We start from the raw sequence: 19116 nt of genomic DNA on the forward strand, positions 1-19116 counted from the left end.
TGCATAGGGCATCGTATTCATCTCACGTTGTTCAGGAGCCGGTAAAACTTTCATGGAAACGCAGCTCCTTCAAAAGCCAATGTCTTTTATATTTGTGCCTATAAACTGTGATGGAGAGGAAAAAATGAGTTGCTGCATTTCTAAGCCGTTTCCTAAGAAAACGGAGCTCGTGTTGTACTGATCGCCCCTCTGCCAGTCTGTTCCCCCCCCGCACACACACACACCCCTTTCTAACAACTTCTGAACGCGCTGGCCAGTTTTGAGCAGATTTGACAGATGATGTTCAGAGATACTAAGTCACCATACGTTTCATGAAAAAAACAAAAAAGCAGGCTGCTAGAGAGTCCCAGATTACTGCCCTTGCTGCTGGGGGGGGGACGCTGCGACGTGGAAGCAGTCCCGTTGTTGGACACCGGCGAGGAGACGCACGGAAAATCAGACTTCATGGAGCTGCTTGTTTCCGCAGAGATTACGCTTGTGTTTTCACACTAAATCTAGATGGATAACTTTCCATTTGGCGCTATCCTTCATTCAAGCGGCGTCCCGCTCATTCTCATGGTTAGGTTTTGTGCTTTAATACGGCATGGTAGAGGTTTGCCAAAGAAAAAGCTGTCAAGCCCAGTCTTCTTACTCAATATATAATCAATCTCCATTTGTCCTGCAGCTCTTCCCTCTTGCTGGCTAGATGGGCTTTAGCAAAAGGAGGCTCGCCTAGAGGAGATTTGCAGCAAATGGAGCCCAGGCCGCTGTTGCTGCCCCTCTCTCAGTCTTTGACGCTGCTTGAATGAATGAATCTCGGGTTTCATTCAAAAAAAGAAGAAGAAAAAAAAAAAACCTTCACGATATTTTCAGATTGCCTCTTCAGCCAAAAAATACTTGGAGGTAGAGAGTGGGTATGTGGCAATCAGAGCGTTGGTCACAGGTGCTAATACAGTTTGCAGAGAGCTGCGGGGAGCCAGAGCAGCGTGCCTCAAACCAGGCGCTGCCTGTATGTAATTGCTTCCCCCTCTCGGCTTCTTCTGCTTTGGGAGCGATGATGTTGGCTGAACGACAAGGACAGCATTGCACTTTGGGCCTTTTCTGTACGGTGGCAGCCCTAATTAAACTCTCTCTTCCGTAGGCCCAAGTAAAGTCAGGGGCTTTCACAGGTATCGCGTTGCTCGTGCATTGTGCTCCAGGGTTCACGGTCCGAAGTAGTATCCCCCATTAGCCAGTCTCGATCCCAGTATCCTGTAAACTGGAGACAGTTCTGCGCTAGTTAACAAGATTTCCCCTATGGAGTTGTTCACGTGCAAGGACAAGGGCTGTGGAAAAAGTCAGGAGGAAAAAGGGAGAATGTGCTTTTTTTTTTTTTTTTTTTTTTTACTAGACCGCAGAGTTTGTACAAGCTTTCTGCACCGTCTTGGCAGATGATGAGAAAAATTTCCTGTGCTCTGGAAGAGCTAGGTACATCAGCCAAGGAAGCTTGAGACCTCGGGGCTTTGCAGAGGAGAGGGGCCCGGATCGCTTAGGAGCCAGGGAAGCAAATTGTGCCGGTGTTCGCTTCTCATGGAAACATACTGATGCTGCAAGCAAGCATTGCCAGTGCTGGCTGCAGGCTCCGTTGCGTTTGCACCCTGTGTGAGATCTCCCTTCCCTGGAAATTAATTTCAAACCTAATTTAGCCACCAATCTTAATGGCCATTAGGTACTAGAAACTATTCATTATTGAACTGATGGGTTTATGTCCAGTCTTTTATATGTCCTTTATAAATTCAGTTTGCTATAAAAGGGCTTCCGTAGAGTCTGGCAGACGCGGGGGAAGGTGGTATGACAAGATGCTCCATGGAGGGTGGTTCGTGTGGTTAAATCTGTCCAGAGGGGCAGAGTTAAGGTTGCAGAGTAAGAGAATATCTGATGATGTGCTGCCACAACCAGGTGTTACTGGTGTCTGTTTAGAAGTGGCCACAAATAAGTTTTCCATTAATCCCCTGTGAGTGCTGGTAAACGTAACTGAGCCACGCAGTCGGTATCCACCCCAGTGCTGATGAGAGCAAGGCTAGAAATAGCTGCGGGAAACTCTTAATTTATCCGTGTTCAGTGTGGCTGTGTTTTTTGAAGTTTTATTCTCTGGGATTTGAGGGGATTTTTTTGAGGGGGGGCAGGAGGTGAGGGTTAATCTTTCCCAGGTAGTTCACGAGCTTCCACAGTTGGGTAAGTCCAGCTGCGAGGTTTGGGAAGGCTTGCGAGGCTCCAAACGCACAGAGACTTGCGTGTGTTTAACTTGACAGACTGAGTAACTCCGCTAGCTTTACCCCGGCAGCCTGTAGAGCATGCAGTTCAGCATACAAGCAAGTCTTTGTTGGATTACTGCCTAATTAGCGCTTTAGAAAAACGGTGTCAAGACTTGAAAGTGTGCTTTCCCATCTCTTTTGCCTCCCCTGTATTTTCATGGCTTGATGTTTTAGTTTTTTGTATAATTGGGAGGGAAGTTGTTTTTTATGAGATAAGACCCTTTTCTGTGCTGCTTTGTGGAAAAAAAGTCTATTCTTTACCTCGAACAAATGTAATTTTAGGGAAATTCCACATTTAGCGTGGGAGCAAAAGGAAACATTTTTCTGGCAGCTTATCATCATCATCATCATCATCGTTATTATTAAAATATGATAGCCATTTATAGTTGCTCCTAGGAATGTTAAAAGTTTCCTTGTGCTCCCCCATCTGTCTGCATCCATCTGCTGTCTCTTGTCGTGTACTGGAGTTGTAAGCTCTTTGGACAGGGACAGCCTTTTTTGAAAATGGGAGTCAAGTTCACAGTTAGGAGCTTTATTAATACAAGAATGCAAAAATAGGGGTGATGTGAGCTACTGTGCGAGTCAGGGTGGTCAGAGGTTCACAGTGCGTTCGTCTCGCAGGCGTGAGTACTTTGTGTGTGGGCTCGAGCGGGTATCTGGCGCGTGTTGAAGATACACGTGTACAGATGAGTTTTAGTTAGCTGTCTTTTTTTTTTTTTCTTCCCCCCCCCCCTCAGCGGCTGTCCAGGTGGTGTGAATGCTGATCGCATCCAGAAGTTACGGAAGGAGTACCATCAGGCCAGGCGAGAGGGCTTACCTTTCTATGAGGATGACGAAGGAAAAACACAGCCATCTGATTACGAGCAGCGTTGGGTAAGTCCACAGCGTGACGCAGAGTGCTGTTGCAGCATTCAGGGTTTGCAGAAGATGCTGACTTGTTCCTGCTTTCCAGAAGTCTTTGTGTTAACATGAATTTGGGGTTTTTGTAGAAATGAAGAAATCTTTTAATGCCAACCCAGCAAAGAAAACATTGATATCCTAAAAACTTGGCTAAAAATAACATGTCTATTCTCTGTATTGATTTAGGCCCAGGTTTCCTCTCTCCCAGGAGAGGCCCGAGATATGCAGTCCTTGCCAAACTTTCAGTCACATGTGGTGGCATCAAGGCTTTTCAGCAGGATTTATGGTACTCTCTTAGTTCATCCAGTGATTCCCTCTGGGTTTAATGAGAGCATTAGAAGAACAGACTCTCACTGTGCTTAGCTGTAAAGTGAGAGGGAGGAAATGTAAGCATGTCTGCCTCTGCCCTTCCTTCGGCACACAGGCCTATAGCAATCTGGCCATGGTACGTCCTCAGTCGCTTCTATGAAGTGAAAAATGGAGTATTTTGCTTCTCTTCCATCAAAGGATCTTAAAATGTTTTACCAGTGGTATAGAACTGCTAGAGACATGCTGTATTCCCTATTGTATATCTAGGAGTCACAGGACACAGAGACATGCAGTCTTTGGGCAGTACATGGTAGAACCAGCGATAAAATCAAGAGCATCTGATCAAGTTGTGGCACTCGGGAGCTGCTTCACCTTAGCAAGATTTCAGGGCTTGGCTCTGTCTCTTCAGAAGTAAATATAAGCAATGAGCGTTCCAAAATGTAACTCTGACATGATGCCATTTATGCTATATTTAAAACGTTAGTTAAAGGAGAGACAAACAGATAGAACTGCGTTAAAATCTTTAGAATCAAAATAGATTTGAGGTTTGTACTAGCATCACCGTTGTTTTGAATGCCCTCCAAGCTATCAGTGCAAATGATGAAGTCAAATCTTTAGCGACTGGGATTGATGGTCAAAAAAAATATTTATGTGAGACTAGACCTTATTTGCAACCACAGAGAGATGCAGTTTTAAATGATGTTTTTACATAAATTAGCATATATATTTGTTCATTAACACCTAAAATGTTTTTGTATATGTTACTCTGTTTTTAATTACTGAAAATATCACCTTCAGCAAAATAACTCTTTCCGTAGAGCAGTTAACTTCAATCTGCTGCCTTGAAATTTGTGACCCAAATTTGGGAATCTGTGCAGTTGCCTTTCTTCTTCGGAATGGCTATTGCAGACTAAAATTAGAGTGTGCATCAAATGCGTCTGTCTCTTGAATCAAATCTTACGGCATATTAAATGCCCTGACAGGGACCCCGGACCTGCCCAGTGGTACATCTTCATCAACCTGAGGATTTCTACTTCTTATCTGAAACTGATAAAGCTTTATTAACTCTCAGAGGATGTGCAGATTTGTGGTCCAGTGTAGTTTCCTCAGATTCACAAAGGCTCCTTGTAGCTAATCCTTTTTAAGCCTTTTCTATTAGGTATAATGCCCAGAGATTACTGGTTTCCAAAGCTTTGCTTTTCCTATGAGGTAAGTTGTCCTTAATCAGAGCACCTGAAAGAATGCTTTGAATCTCCCAATCTTGAACTGATTAATAGGAGCGGCACCAGCATTGTTTTGATTTCTCCTTCAAATGCAGAATATTTTTAAACATTTTTGTTGTGAGGAATGGCAATCTGCTTTAAACTCGGAGTCTACCTCTGAAGCTTGTTGCTGCAACAGTTCCTCCTGTTGAAGCGGGTTGCAAATATCAAAGACTCCTGGTCTCTCACTGCAACAAAATCAGGGTGCATCCACTGATCCATCCAGCCTTGCTTTGGTCTGGACAGCAGTGGGGCCACAACTCGCTCTCTTTTGGCTCCTGTCTGGAAGTTCTTGAGCTTTACTCTCACCCGTGGTTTTACTTTCAAAATATATGTCGTACGTTCATACATTCAAAGGAAGAAGAAGAAACAAAAATAGAATCAAAATATTAAAAAGAAAACAAACGCCTGAAAAGCATCTTGCCAGGAGAGTCCTCCAGACATTTTGTAACTAATATCGTGTTTCCCACCTCAGACTGCTGACCCTTAGCAGTAGTGTGGTAACACAGATTGAACAACAGCTGATTTTCTCCACCTTTACTCATCAGTGAAGAGACATGCTGATGACTAATTTGCATAATTGTAAATAAATAAAAACTTGTTCTAATCTCTAGGATGTCAGGTCTCTCTTGTAAAGAGCGAGCAGACAGCTGAGGAGGAGGAAAACCTTCTGGTATAAGCTTTCTTGCTTCCCACAAGAGGTTATGTCACCAGGGAAGCTGCAGCTGGAAAGGAGATGCTGTGTCTCCCTATGTGTTTTTAATACTCGATTAGTTCTTTCTGTGCTTTTGTCAGTCAGCTGTTTTACCTAAGCCAGCTTTGCTTTAAGATGTCTTTCTAATGTACAGCAGCTGCTGTAATCACTAACCCACCATCTCATGAAAGATGCAGATAGGTTGGGAAATAACAGAGGATAATTTGAGAAGACACTATCCATGGCAAATCAGCAGCCTCAGAAATGGACCCTGGGTCTTGTCCTCCAAAAAAGTATCTGAGAACTCATGAGGCAAATTTCTATCTGATAAAGCTGACATTGACAAGCGGCCTTTAGCTGACACTGTAATGGGACAGAATTTCTAATAGAAGGGGTATTTCTAACAAGCTACTTTTTTTAAAGTGGGATAAATCAAGTTAAAGTGCAGAGCCGGCTGAAAAGCCAGCATTGTAAGGGAAAATGATCTCATGACAGGCAATTGGGATCCATAAATGTTTTAAAAATAAGGTCAAAAATTCATTTCAAATAAGCCTGCTATTCTCTCATCATCCATTCCTCCCCCCGTCCGTTTCCAGTTCTCTTCTGTTCTTCTCATCTGTTGTTGAACGAATTTTGCTCTCTTGCGCCTTCATTCTCCTCTCCCTTCCTCAGTCTTTTTTTTTTTTTAATTTTTTGTAAGAAGTTGCTGAATAATTCAGTTTAGTGGGTTTCCATAAGCAGACACGTGTGTACGGCACTGTCTGTGCTATATAGCCAGATCCTTTGAAGTTCTTTCCCAATTTCTCTGTGTTTTGGTTTATTGTTGGGTTTTGCGTCCTTTGGACATCCCCCCCCCCCCGCCCCCTCCAGTGTATAAGTGGGATAAATGATAAGCCACGTTTGGTAGGGTAGATCACAAGGCTTAGAGCAAGCCCCAGCTAGACCTAGTTAACCAAAGGACAGGCTGGGGATAAGCGTAAATATTGTCCAGGAAAAAGAGTACCTGTTGTTGTCAGTATAACATGAGATTGCTCTGAAATGTTTGGACAGCCAGGATGTCTGTTGGGAAGTATCAGCTCTCAGGACAGAGTTGAGGTATGTGCCTGCATAGTCATGTCTTAGTAGGGCCTCAGTTAGTGAAAGCACTCACGAAAATATTCTATAGAAACCTAATGCTGAGGGCGTTGGGGTCCACAGAAAGAGCTGTAATATGTTTATATAGTATTATCACATACAGCAGTGTTAGTCAGACCTTGAGAGAAGTATATAAGCAATAAGCCACAGGCACTTAAACAGTCTCCTTGGGAGCTGGAGGGCTTTTGCGTGAGGCACTCTCAGGGCTCTAGAGTCACGGACTAATAAAAGATCATGAGAAAAAGAGGAGGAGTGGTCAAGTCAAGCCATAAAGTTAGTGGACGTGTCTGTGTGTGTGTGCGCACTTGTATTGAATGACTTTTAAATAATGAGGAATTAATCGTCTTATTTCAGGATTTACTTGGATTGTCTTACAGATTTCGTACAAATCCAGTTACTTAAAACATCAGTTTTTTCCGTCAGGGTGGCTGTAAATTCTTCTTGAAACTTTATCTTTTTTATGTACGTTCAAGGACTGCATGTAACCCGGGCCACGCTGCGAATGGCGTTTCACCTGTCAGCGACCACATCAGCTTCGCTGGATCCGATACCCAACCTTATGTTAAATCGTTCTAAGAGCTGTTTTCTCTCTCGTTCGCAAATCAGAGTTGTACGTTGCTAAATAACCTGAAGATATAAGAAATCCTGTCTTTGGACGTTAGCTGTGAACCTTTTGATTGAAGCAAATCTGTAACGCACTGAGTTTTGTCAGTTCCCAGTTAAGAGTATGGAAGAAGAATCATGCCTGCCTGTGTTAAAGGCCAAGTAGTTTATTGTGTGCCTGGCAGGGGTCCAAGCCTAAAAATCAAACGGAAAAAAAAAAAAAGGAGCGGTAAGAACTGCATTATTTTTCCATAATGTGTCAAAGGGTTCTATACTTGCTTCAGCATGAAAAAGGAGCTGTTTGTGCTTTTCGTGATCAATTAATTCCAGGTTCAGGATGTTGCATTTCAAATAGGTTAGGTTCCCAAAATGCACAGACGTTTGTGTTGGACCACGGTTAGAAACCAAAACCAAAATTCCGACTTCTAGAATAATAACATTCCTCTCTTCTAGCGCAATGGGGGAAATGACAATTTTATGTACTATGTAAAACCTTATAGCAGAAACTGCTATGGATTCCAGACTTTCTGAAAGCCCACGGACTCTTAGTCAGTAGAAAACGTTGAATTAAAAAAGGGGGGGAGGGGATGAATTCCTTGAAGTAGAGCAGCTTTGAACACTGGGTCAGAAATATTTTTGTATATGTGTTATTAAAACATATTAATTAAGAGAGGATATGAAACATTTTATTAGGATGTGTGATTAACTCGCCCGTCAAAAACTCTTTTATGGTCGCTACTTCTCCCTGTACAACGAAGGTTTCAGCTTGGGGTATGTTCTGAAAAGCTGTCCCAGCAAAGCAGGGACTCGGAAATTTGCAGGCTGGCTTTGGGGGGGGGGGGGAAACTGTTGTGTAGAAATCCCTGCCAAACCTCATGTGGAAAATAAGCTATTCCAAATGGCACATGCAAGGAGAGCCAAATTCAGTTCCATTAATACTAGTAACACAGAGTGACTCTTACAGCTTGTTTGGAGTCGTTCCTACTTACACAAAGGTTAGATTTGGCATAGAGTCTCTGAAGCAGGGGGGAGTCTGAAACGCTCGTGTCCTCGCGCTAGCGCTGCGCACGCGCTCCTGTTGGCCGAGGGACGTGGTGCTGGTGCCGTATGCCGCCTTACCAAAGGCCCGCGGTACCGTTTATACCCTGCAGTGTTCTGCGAAGGCGCCCCATCACCTGGCTGGGTTTTGTAGTGCTTCGGGCAGGCTGTGGATGCCAAGGAGGACAAGCGCTGAAGCTTTTCCGTTACTCCGCAGAAGGAGCTGAAGGAAAGCAGACAGCCGCTTGGCGGAGCTGCCAGGCTCTGGACGTGCCCCTCTTTGCCGAGCTCCCGGTGCCAGGAGCGTCCGTGTTTACCCACGTCCCAGCGCTCGCGTCCCTTGCAGTGAGCGGAGGGTTTTCTGGCGCCGCCCGAGCTGGGAACGTGAGGGTGGCACGGCAGAGACGGTGACAGCTGCTGCACGTCGCCTCAGTGCGTTACGACGAGCCCTAGAGGTTTTCTCTTGGATGTATTTCTCCTAATTTGCCGACGTGCTTAGGGAGGCAAGAAACAGACCTCTGACTGGTCATTGTGTTGATGAGGGCAGTTAGCGGCAAGTAATCCCGGCCACAGACAGGGTGCGCGGTTGCTGCGCTGTGTGCTTAGGCCTTGGCTCTGTGCTTGGGGCCTGTGGGGCACAGCTGGAGGCGCGCAGGAACCGCCCTCGCGAGAGCCCCCTCCTACGCTGGCTCGTGGGCCCTCGCGAGGGCGTTGCTGCAGCTCTGCGCAGCTCTCTGCCGTTTGCTTTGTTTTCGGCAAGTCTTTGCTTCACGGTTTGCTGTCGTCTTGTGGATTCCCTGGATCGCTCCCCGGGTACGTGTGTCCACGGTCCTCGAGCACGTGCGTGTCCCCTGTCAAACCTCAGGCTGCGTCAACGTGCGGAAGCTGGAAAAGGACTGCGGATATAACGCTGAGCCTTCGTGAGGGGTCACCAAAGCTCGTACTTGGCACTTTGAACCTTCCCTGTGAAAAGGACTTCTGCATGACGGCTTGGTCCCGACCTCTAGCAAGTCAGCGCCCCGCATACCGTCGAATCAAATCCAGCTGCTCGTGGGTCTTGACTGCAAGGGCAAAGAAAAAAAAGATTTCCTTTTAAAATTGACCTCCCCTTCCTCAGGCTACTAGGAAGAGGCCTGCTTCAACTTCTGGAAAGAGGTCCCACTTACCACAATGCTCATTTTTTAAGCACGGGACAAGTATGTAATGCTATTGAAGCTCATGCTTGTAGCTAAGCACATGCTTAGGTATTTATTAGATTGGCCCTGAAATCGGGCCTCAGGCGTGACCCCTTCTTAGGCACAAACTGAAGGCTTTGCCTTTACTATCAGGAGTCCAGGGCATTTATCAAATAGATGCTGACAAGGTTGACTTCCTTTTGAATTCTCACGGCTTAATCTCCCTGGGTTATGTCCTTGTGCAATGTGTTGTTGATTTAAAAGAAATCTCTTTTAAATCACCAACAAAAATACTGATGAAACAAGAAGTTGCCTAGCTACTGTTGTCCCAGACAGCACCCTGTTCAGAAAGATGTTGGTCGCTGTCCAGTTGCCCTTTCCTAGGGATAATGTTCCACTAAAATACGTTGTAGATTTGACAAAGCACTGCACAATTTGTCCATTTAATGCAATCGAAGGAGGAATGACCTTACTGAGGCAAACTGCAACGGTGACCCAGCGCGTGCAGAGCAGGCTCGAGGCTGAAAGAAGCTGGGTCAAGCAATGCAACTGTGTCGTTGAGGCTGTTACAGAGTACAGGTCTTCTATTTGTTATGGTTAGGTGTGTGACAGAAGCCAACTGAAATAATAGACTTCCGATAACTTTTGATTTCTGGGTTGAGTTCTTACATGCTGTACCTGTACAGATCTTCTCGCTATTGCAACATGAGAGCTAAGGTGAGGGCCTTGGATCTTCTTGAGTTTTGTCGAAGTTCCTCACTGCAAAATGCATTAGTAGAATTGCTTGTTAAATTGCATCACAGCTACAGCTTCAGTCGCGCAGGGCATCGGGGTGTTCTGGCTGCGTTATTGTCTTGGCAGTTAAAACACTAAAAAGTTCAAGATTTCTTCGCCGCCAAGGTGTGAAAAGTAATTAGAATGTATCTCTGGGTGCTGCATATAAGCAATTATCTGTGAATGTGTAAAGGCTCTATTTTTCCTCAACAAACAGGGGACATTGTTACAATTATTTAAAATGAAAAATAAAGTCACTGCCTCAGACACAGAGAGATTGGGCGGATAACTTTATTAGTTCCTAGTCTAAGGTCTGTAGTGCAGATGCTAATCTAATATCAAGACTGCATTAAAATAAAGCACAAAATATGGGAAAAGAGAGCTCTATGTACTCGGTAAGACTGGTGCAATACACGAGCGTGCCAGTTCTTTACAACTTTTAGCCTCAGCTGTCAAAGAGGACTTGGAAAAAGGAGTGCCGGTCCCTTACTTCTTGCTGAGTTTGGGTTCCCACTAGAACACGTTTCTTCTGATCAGCGTGCTTTCCGGAGTTTGAGGAATTCTGCAAAAGTTAGTAATCAATTTTGTTCTTGTTTGCATTTCTGATTTTTTTTTAATTTTGTTATGTCCCTGCTTTGTTTAGTAAATTGAATTTGTAAGCAGGCGTTTGTTAGTACGAAAGGGAGCATGATACAACACTTGTATGTCCTGTACGATGGGAGCTAATTATAGTAACCTAGGTGATATTGGCTTGTTCTAGGCAGACGATACGTGAGTAATCGCATGTCCCAGAATATCATGGCTTTCACAGAGTAGCGTATTAAATTCAGCTCGTACGTTCTGAACGTACGCAACTGAGAAAGGGGACGAATATTGGCATCTCTTCTGAAACGTCGTCTAGTCAGTAATTGGTAAGATTTTTCTGGTGGTAGTCCTTTTATCTGTTTGCTTGCTACGTTGAAAACAATGACTCAGAATTACTCTTGGAGGTAATGCTCTCCTGTGTTAGGAAGGCCAGTGGCGCACGAGCCAGCGGGTCCTGGGGGTGGCCGTTGTGGAGCCCTGCCCTGGGGAGGCCTGGGCCGGTGCATGCACCTCCAGGTGCTCCTAGAAAAGTCACAGCAGCAGCTATCTAGAGTGAAAGTACAACTCTGAAGTCACGATGTGGCGCAGAACAAGGCAAGCAGAGGTGGGTCCTGAGGAGCTCCAAAGGTTGCTTGGATTCCGGTAAGCATGGCTATATAAGAATTATATTCTGTGCGTCGTAATTTGACAGTAACTCTTTCAAGACAGGATAAAAATGTGTAACTTGACAAACATGCCTGCGTCTTCCATGTGCGTCCTGCCGCCATCAGAACGAAGTCATTCTGACAATCTAAACTCAGTCTTTCCTGTGCAACGATTATAAGGGAATTTAACAAAATGCTGTTTGGTGGTACCCACCAGTGGATCAGTATTAACGTTTACATTTGCGTTTGAAGCTAATTTTCAAAGTATTTCTCTTAATTTGCTAGGAAGATACTTTTCAAGTTAGCAATTAAACTGTAATTTGGTCCCTGAGGTGTTTACGTGGATTAGTAGATCTCTCTGTTCAGTGTATGCTCCTGAGTTTGAAATAATAGCTATACTGTATGGTAGCATGACCCCACTTGAGTTTCACACACACATGCACAAAATCAAATTCCATCACATTTTAATGCAAATTTTACCTTTGCAAATGATGGCCTGAAAAGAAAGAGTTTCCATGGTAACCCTAGGGAACATATAACCTGTTTATCGTAACTTCCCCATGAAGCAAGACAGGGGGTGGGGAATATACTTTGATGTCAGCTGTGTTTTTCCGTAGACAGCATTCTGCTGTAGCACGTATAGAGAATTTACCTAAATGCTTGCGTACTGTCCTAAGTGAACTTTTTTTCCTCTTTCTTACAAATAGTCGTAGTCATACCAAACAGCGTAGGAGGGAACTGCAATAGGCAGCATTCGAAACCGTTAAGTGAGCTTTCAGCTCCTGTCGGTAGTTTGACAACCAGGTCAACGTTTTGAAAGACCAATCACAAATTTTAATGCTCACAACAGATCTCCTCCATCACTTTCTCTCTCCTTGTTTGTCCTTCCATGCTTTATGTTTGGCCCTCAGGTATCTCTGCTGCCTTTCAAAGGCAGTTAAGTTTTTTCCTCCCTTGTTCTTCCACCTGACCGCTGAAAGTACTGTTTGAAAAAAGGCCTTGAAATATCTCTGAACTCCTACGTTGTGGAGCTATCACAGAAAAGAACGTATTGATTATAGTTCACCTTCAGTGCTGGCTTGCAGAGTTGAGGTGGTGGCTTCCGGAGCTGCCGTTAGCCAGGAGTGAGCTTGATGGCTGCGCGCATCTGCAAAGTTGTATTTCTCCTGCAGATGCATGGTAACTCCTGGCTGAAGGAAAGTGTGTCTGCAACGTTTTTTTTAAGGTCATTAGGAGTAAGGAACAGATGTTGAGGTTTTTTCAGAACGCTGCTTTGAAGTGCCATTTAGGAGTCAACTGACAGGACTGACCCCATAGGCAGCGATTTGGGGGACTGGAACACAGAGGAGCCATTGCCCACAGTTACCCATCTGGTATCCATCTGGTACCAGCAAACAACAGACAGTACCAGATCACAGAGAAGCTATACCAACTGCTAAATTGGTATCAGCAAGCAAAGAAGGTCGCCACCCAACAGCAGTTGCAAGCAGGAGAAACAATGTCTGTAACATTTACAGACTGGTATCTGAAGATCCGGAGGAACCTGATGCCGTAGCATATGGAAAGCAATTCCTTTCTCTAAGCCTGCTTATGCTGATGTTGTTTGCTCAGTATTAATCCAGGTTTGGGCGTTTTTTTTGTTAACCATATTGAATTTGCAGTGTGGAGAGCTTTTGTCATAATGCCATTGAGAGAGAGCGCCTCTCTTTAGTGGCATCTGTGTTTAACAGGATTAAGGTGGATTTAATACCCTGTGCTACAGACTAACCATTCACATTCGAAGAATACTGTTCCAGAGTGGAGTCAAATCACAATAGGAGGAGTTGAGGTTAACTTTTAACTCCATGACGATTTATTCTTTGCGGTTTGTCTTTGATGTGAACCGTTCTTGGGGAGCGTTGTGGCAGGGGGTTGTTTCCCGGTTTTATTGCCGTCTTCCTCCTCTTCCCTTTGTTCGCTTTTCCCCAATCTTCCTCCTTTTCTTTTCTTGAAGCGGTGTGCCGGCCTCTACAGTAGCTAAGTGTTTAGCATGGAATAATGCAACAGTGAGAGATTTACTGCCTCTAGGCGCTACCCCTTCTACTTCTGAGGACCTCCAGCAAGGCATGATTTCATAGACAATGAAAGGCTCGCTCTCCCCTGGGAAGCTGCCTGCCTGCAGGAAGCTTTTCACTGTCTATTTCCCCTACTTGCTCTGCAATTTAGTTCCGTGCCCTGCTATTTCCCCCTTCCCGCCCTCTTTCCTCCCCCTACAAACACAGGCAGGCATGCCCCCCACATAACACGTTCGGCACCGACGGCAGACGTAGAGAAAGATGGCAAAATAGCGTTACCTTAATATGCGTGGTAAAAGCCTCAAAAATACACCGAAGCGGTTTCGTTTGCCATCGCCGTCGTAAGTGGAAGTATCGATCTGTCCCCTGTTTGCTTTCCAGGTTCTGGCAGTGTCATCTCATCTTCCCTAAGAAGGGCACAAGCTCGGATTTGGGCTGCAAAGAGTGGCCATTACCCCTTGGCGTGGGTGCCAAGAGCTCTGCTGACTTAGCTGGAGAAAGATGCTGAAAGCCCCTGACTTTGAGAGAAAACTCAATTCAATTTGCTTCGTGCCGTGCCTCTCATGAGGTATTTCAAAATGTCTTATATTAGGAGATAACATAATGAGAAAATGCTTTAGAGAACTGGGTATTCAGATAGCAAGACAAAATGATACACAACAATGAACCGGAGTGAAAGAAAAGCCGACTGTCATTTAAAAGCAGTAATCATCTGGATAAGTAGTCTTGTAAACTAATTACAGTGAGAAGAGAAGCAAAGAATGCAAGGCTGGGAGGATCGAGAAGCAGCTTAGTTTCAAACAGGGAGGCTAAGGCAGAGGACTCGTTTCATTTGGGGGGGCGGGGGACAGGGAGGGGTACCCGGTACCCCGTCTTGTAGCACAAGCAGGAGCGATCGGCTTTAAGAAATGTATACGGACACGTGTATTAAGTGTGCCGTATATCGCATCACAGATGTACCTCGGTGACAAGTTAAATTACTCTCTCCGGTAGTTGGGAAGAGATTAATTGCTTTGGCTTGGTTCAGTGGTAGAGCAATTGAAATGCCCCCTCGTAGCTGGGAAGGATCAATGCCCATGTGCGCCAAGTGTTTCTCTTGCGCTTCTTTCAAGTTCTGGTCTCAGCTCGAGGGGCCTCTGTTTGCTTCCGTACCCTGAGAATAGGCTTGCAAGAGAGGTGTCGCAAATCTGGTGCTCGTTAAAGACAATTAAGAGGTAGAATTAACCAAAACATATTAGGCAGCTAATGGAAAAAGAAGCCACCCACCGAGAAGGACACAGGCCAGGAAATGATCTCATTTTGCATGGTCACAGGAAACGGACAGTGCTCCCGCACCAGGGATCGGGGGTGGCAGAGCTGAGGTTCGGAGAGCAGAATGTTATCTTTGTGGGGCTGGGCGAAAACACTTTGCAGTTTTGGCTTCACCTCCATCTTTGCTGTTTTCTCTCTCCTTAGTGTTGCAAGATAGAGCAAATGCTGAGCTTGTTTTCTACTGAGCGAAGGCAATTGCCATGTTTTTAAACTGTTAGAGGAACAGCCTGTTTCCCTTTTAAAGTTCCCATCTGTGTTTGTATTTCCCTCAGTCTATTGCCTTTATAGAGAATTTTTCCTCTCTCTCTAAATCTAAGCCGTTAGTTTCACCTCCTTGAACAAGAGGTAGGGCATTACTGAGGAGGAGAAGTAAATCCTGAGAGAATCAGTGCTGCTTAATTCCAGCTCGGAGGGCTGTTGTCGTCGGTGTTGCTGGTGTTTATTGCATAGGGAGGAGGGATGGCGACAATAGACACGTACCTATAAGCAGCAGCACTAAGCTCCACTGTTCAGCTCCCTTTTTTTTCCCCCCGCAAAGGAAGCGATGGAGAGACTAAGGAACATTAGACTGCCCGGCAGTCTGACCACCAAATTAGCCTTCTGGCCGCGTGCAGCCGATCTGCTAAGCGAGAATTGTCAGAACTACTCACCAGCGAAACCAAGATCGTCGGTAACTGTGGAGCGTGTGCCTGTGTTTCTCATGGGGAAGAGGAAGGACAGTTTGATTACTATCTCCTTTTTCCTTTAGACAAGGATGTTTTTCTTACCCAAAGGAAATGCATTCTAGCAGCATGAACATAACTATTAATCAACACTGAAGCAATAATCAGTGAATGAAAAATGATGACCAGAAGCTGAAAATGTACTTGCATAACTGCTTTGGCGCTTTTCCTTTGAGATCGTGCCCTTGCATTTTAACATGAACAATTCTTATGAAATTAGTGTATAAATTGATATATTCCAAAAGGCAGTGATTTAAAAAGCCAGCACTTATTTTTCCTGCTTGGGGGGGGGGGGGGGGGGGGGGGGGAAGAACAACCTAACAGCAGTGAATAAAGCCACCTCAATATATTTTGCGTTCTGAAAGTCTCTGAGATAGAACCAGGAGTATCTTACAGGGTTACTTCAGAGCCGCAGAGGCAGAGTTCGTTCTTAGTAGTATGCTGGGTTCAAGCGTGTGGAGGCGTGTACTGGGTACAGAGCTATCGATGTTCTTCCTCTGTGTTTTCACCGAAAAAGGAGATAGAGCCAGTGAGAGATGCAGGTGTATGTCAGCTTTGGGAATTCCTCCAAGAGGAATCACACGCTATTGAAATTAAAACAAACCACCATCATATGTGCTTAGCATACTTTCCGGAGCCAGGGCCAAGGGAGGTGGTAGCGCTCGGCAGAAGCAAAGCCTGGGAGACTCTGCTAAGACTCAGGCAATGCTTTCCTTTAGCTCGCCTAGGTGGTTTTTTGACAATTTTAGTCTCAGTACTAATAGCATCAAGTGGTTTCTGGAATAAGCTCAAAACCAGGCAGTGAAGTCTAACAGGAGTATAAAACGCGTAGAAGTGAGCGTGTGCTTAAGAAAGGGGCAGGCTCAACGTTTTGTGCGACTGAGAAAGCAGAGCTTGGAAGGTCTGCCAGACCTGGGCTGTGGGCTGGCACCTATTTGCTGATTCACCTTCCCGAACTATTCACTCTGTGTTTTCTGTTAACAAGAAAACAGAGGAGTTGAAATTAGTTGCCAGCCTACGCAAAACAAAACTTCCGAGGCATCAGACCGCGACTTGAGGACGTCTCGCTACTACGCTGCCTGTAAAGCGGAAGCGGTGCAGAAATACAAGGTGTCTCAGGCCCTGCGACGCTGGGGAGGCGCCTTGTTTCCTTTCTTCTTCGTTAGACCTGTCCTGCGTGCGAGTTCGGCACATAACGGGGCGCTTAAAAGTGCTTTCCCTCCGGTGACGGCGGTTTTGAGAGTTGCCGTGCGGCGGGGTCTCAGTATGCCGTTGCAGCCCCTTAGCCACGGCAAGCAGCGCTAGGAATCTCAGAAGGGAGCGCTAAGGTGCCGTCTTCTATCCAAACAGTGGTAGAGCAGTACTGATGGGCTCATGTAACATTAGCCTCTTCTTTGAGGACTGCTTCTGTCATTAAAATCAATGCAACTTAATTAAAGCAAATTATAGATAGATACATCTATAAATAAGATATTAAAGTGCGCTGCTGAATATGATAATTGCCGCATATTTAGCAATCAGCGTGTGTGTTCTGCTTTTGCCAGGAGGGATTTCTTTCAGTGGAATCAATGGAGCTTTATTAAAAACCATCCAAATTAGAGGGAGAAATGATGAGTGTTATAATAACGCAAAATCACTGTTTCAACTTTCATTGCAAAACCGGGAAAGCAAAATACATCCCTCTTTGTGTATGTAAGGAAAACATCAGGAAAACTCTTTTGAATCAGGGGCATTGTTAGAATTTTTAATTTTTACCTTTATGATGAAAACCACAGAAAAGCTGGATGGAGGAAAACATGTCTGCTGTGAAAATGCTGAAGGTCTTGAAGGGTGGGATAATTAGGATATCATAGCAGCAAGCAATTAAGACGACACCTTCGATCAACCTCCTCCATTTCACAGGGACCATCCAGTTCCCCGCCTTGCATAAGCGCCTTCCCATTTTAACAGCTCAAGTAAGTGTTAGTGGGTCAAATTGTCCTCTTAAATCCCCTTTGCAGCCACTAGAGCCAGGCAGACTGTTAAAATGCAAAAAATAAAATGGGCGAGCTGGAGATTTCACCTGTGGATGAAGCGCTGCGACTAGGGTGGGGAGCAAATCCACTCTTACCTCTCTCGGGTTTTTCTTCAGTCTTCACTTAATTGAAAACAAAAACCGACTGTGTCTCAGCAGAGGGGAGACCTGGAGGTTAAAGGGCAAATTCCATTCTACCACGGCTCTTTTTGGCATGCTGAATCTCAGCCCATGTGATTAGAAACGCTCACAGACAAAAGAAGAGCTTTGAGAAGAGAGGTCAAACCAGCGTCTGAATCAAGTCCTTTAACAGATGATCACAAGACTAGTGGAAAATGTCCTCAGCAACGCAGCCGTGCCATGTGCCACGTGTATACACAGGCTTCCAGGCAAAAAGCAGATCCGGGTGGGATTTTCAAAGCACTTGGGTGATGGCAGAGCACATGCCTGGCTCTGCCGGCTTCCGGTGCTGGATCCTGTCTGCTAGCGCGTGCCACTCGCGTGAAATACGGCTGTAGTTTCGTGCCATGTTTTTAAGGGAGAAAACCACGACGCCCAAGCGCAAGTGACTTTCCTGAACACACGCAGTGGAAAAGTTAGGAAGGGCGTCCCGGCTTGCTTATCTTCCTAAGCTCTCCCCGATCTCCTGTAGCTCCAGGTGAGTCTGGCGTGACTCGAGCGGAGGCTGCAGAGTTATGCACCGGCCTCACGAATGTGTCGCTAAAATCAGATCAGCCTTGATGAAGTTATTGTGTCGCCGCTTACCTGGCGGGCCGCGCCGGCTCCTTTGCGTTTGCTTGCTAATCTCGACGGTAATTGAAACGTTTGGGGGGGGGGGGCCTGACTGCTCAGAAAGGATGAAAACAAGGGGTAAAAAAGAAAAGGAAAAAAAAAAATCAATGGAAGGGGCAGAGGACGTGTTTAGTATAAAAGTGAATTAAGAAACTTTAATCAAATTTTTAAAGAAACTGATCTCTGCAGAGCTGGTCAAAGCTTTCCGCAGACAGCTCTAAATGCAATACCGGCTGCGGGTGGCGCGAGAGGAAGCAGCGGCCACGGCAGCCGCCCTGGGCGCACCTCTGCGTCCGTCTCTTCTTCCCGCCCGCCCCCTCGGGTCCGCGCAGACGGCGAGCTGACGGCGGCCCGGACTCGGGCGGCTCCGGAGGGGCCTGGGCAGGGGGGCAGCGCGAGGCCAGGAGGTCCCGCCGGCGCCCCCGGGCCGCGTGGCAGCTCCCGTCCCGAGCTGCGTGCGAATGCACGAGTCAAGGTCGGCTCCTGTGCCGTGACGTTGAGACCCCAAACGAGGTCGCTTGTAGCTGCGGTTGTCCCTACCAGGAGGGCTGTCCCACCCCAGAAGCCTTGCCGACCCCCCAGGGTGGCTCTTAGCCTGTCCCAAGCTGTCCCGCGGAAGCCAGCGGCAGGCAATGGGGAGGGACGAAATGCAACGCAATGCAACGTCTCCCGGGGCGAAACGCGGCCTCTTGCGCTCTTCTGTGCTGTTTTCAAGGCAGTTTCGAGCTTCAGGGTGAAGTAAATCTTCTTTCTGCTCGTAAAGAGTTGATCTGTTGCAGCCCGGTGTTTTCCTGTAGGCAGATCCCGGACCGGTTCAAACACCTGGCTGCAG

At 45.9% G+C, this 19116-nt stretch overlaps 1 protein-coding gene and 1 long non-coding RNA gene across 9 annotated transcripts in view; one reads left to right on the forward strand and one right to left on the reverse strand.

Moving 5' to 3' along the window:
• PARD3B (par-3 family cell polarity regulator beta) overlaps positions 1-19116 on the forward strand; it is a 437068-nt gene that overhangs the window by 383113 nt on the left and 34839 nt on the right. For all 8 annotated transcript variants that reach the window (XM_068948053.1, XM_068948054.1, XM_068948056.1 and 5 more), the window contains one exon: positions 3011-3146. In XM_068948053.1, the coding sequence (XP_068804154.1) occupies positions 3011-3146 (136 nt within the window). The remainder of the gene's footprint in view (positions 1-3010; positions 3147-19116) is intronic.
• LOC138067617 (uncharacterized) lies at positions 6897-15456 on the reverse strand. Its single transcript, XR_011141808.1, has 3 exons — positions 15407-15456; positions 13725-13852; positions 6897-9274 (listed from the first exon to the last, which is right to left on the reverse strand). It is a non-coding gene; the product is annotated as an uncharacterized lncRNA (long non-coding RNA).

This window comes from Struthio camelus, chromosome 6 (genome assembly GCF_040807025.1).
Source record: "Struthio camelus isolate bStrCam1 chromosome 6, bStrCam1.hap1, whole genome shotgun sequence".
NCBI lineage: Eukaryota > Metazoa > Chordata > Aves > Struthioniformes > Struthionidae > Struthio > Struthio camelus.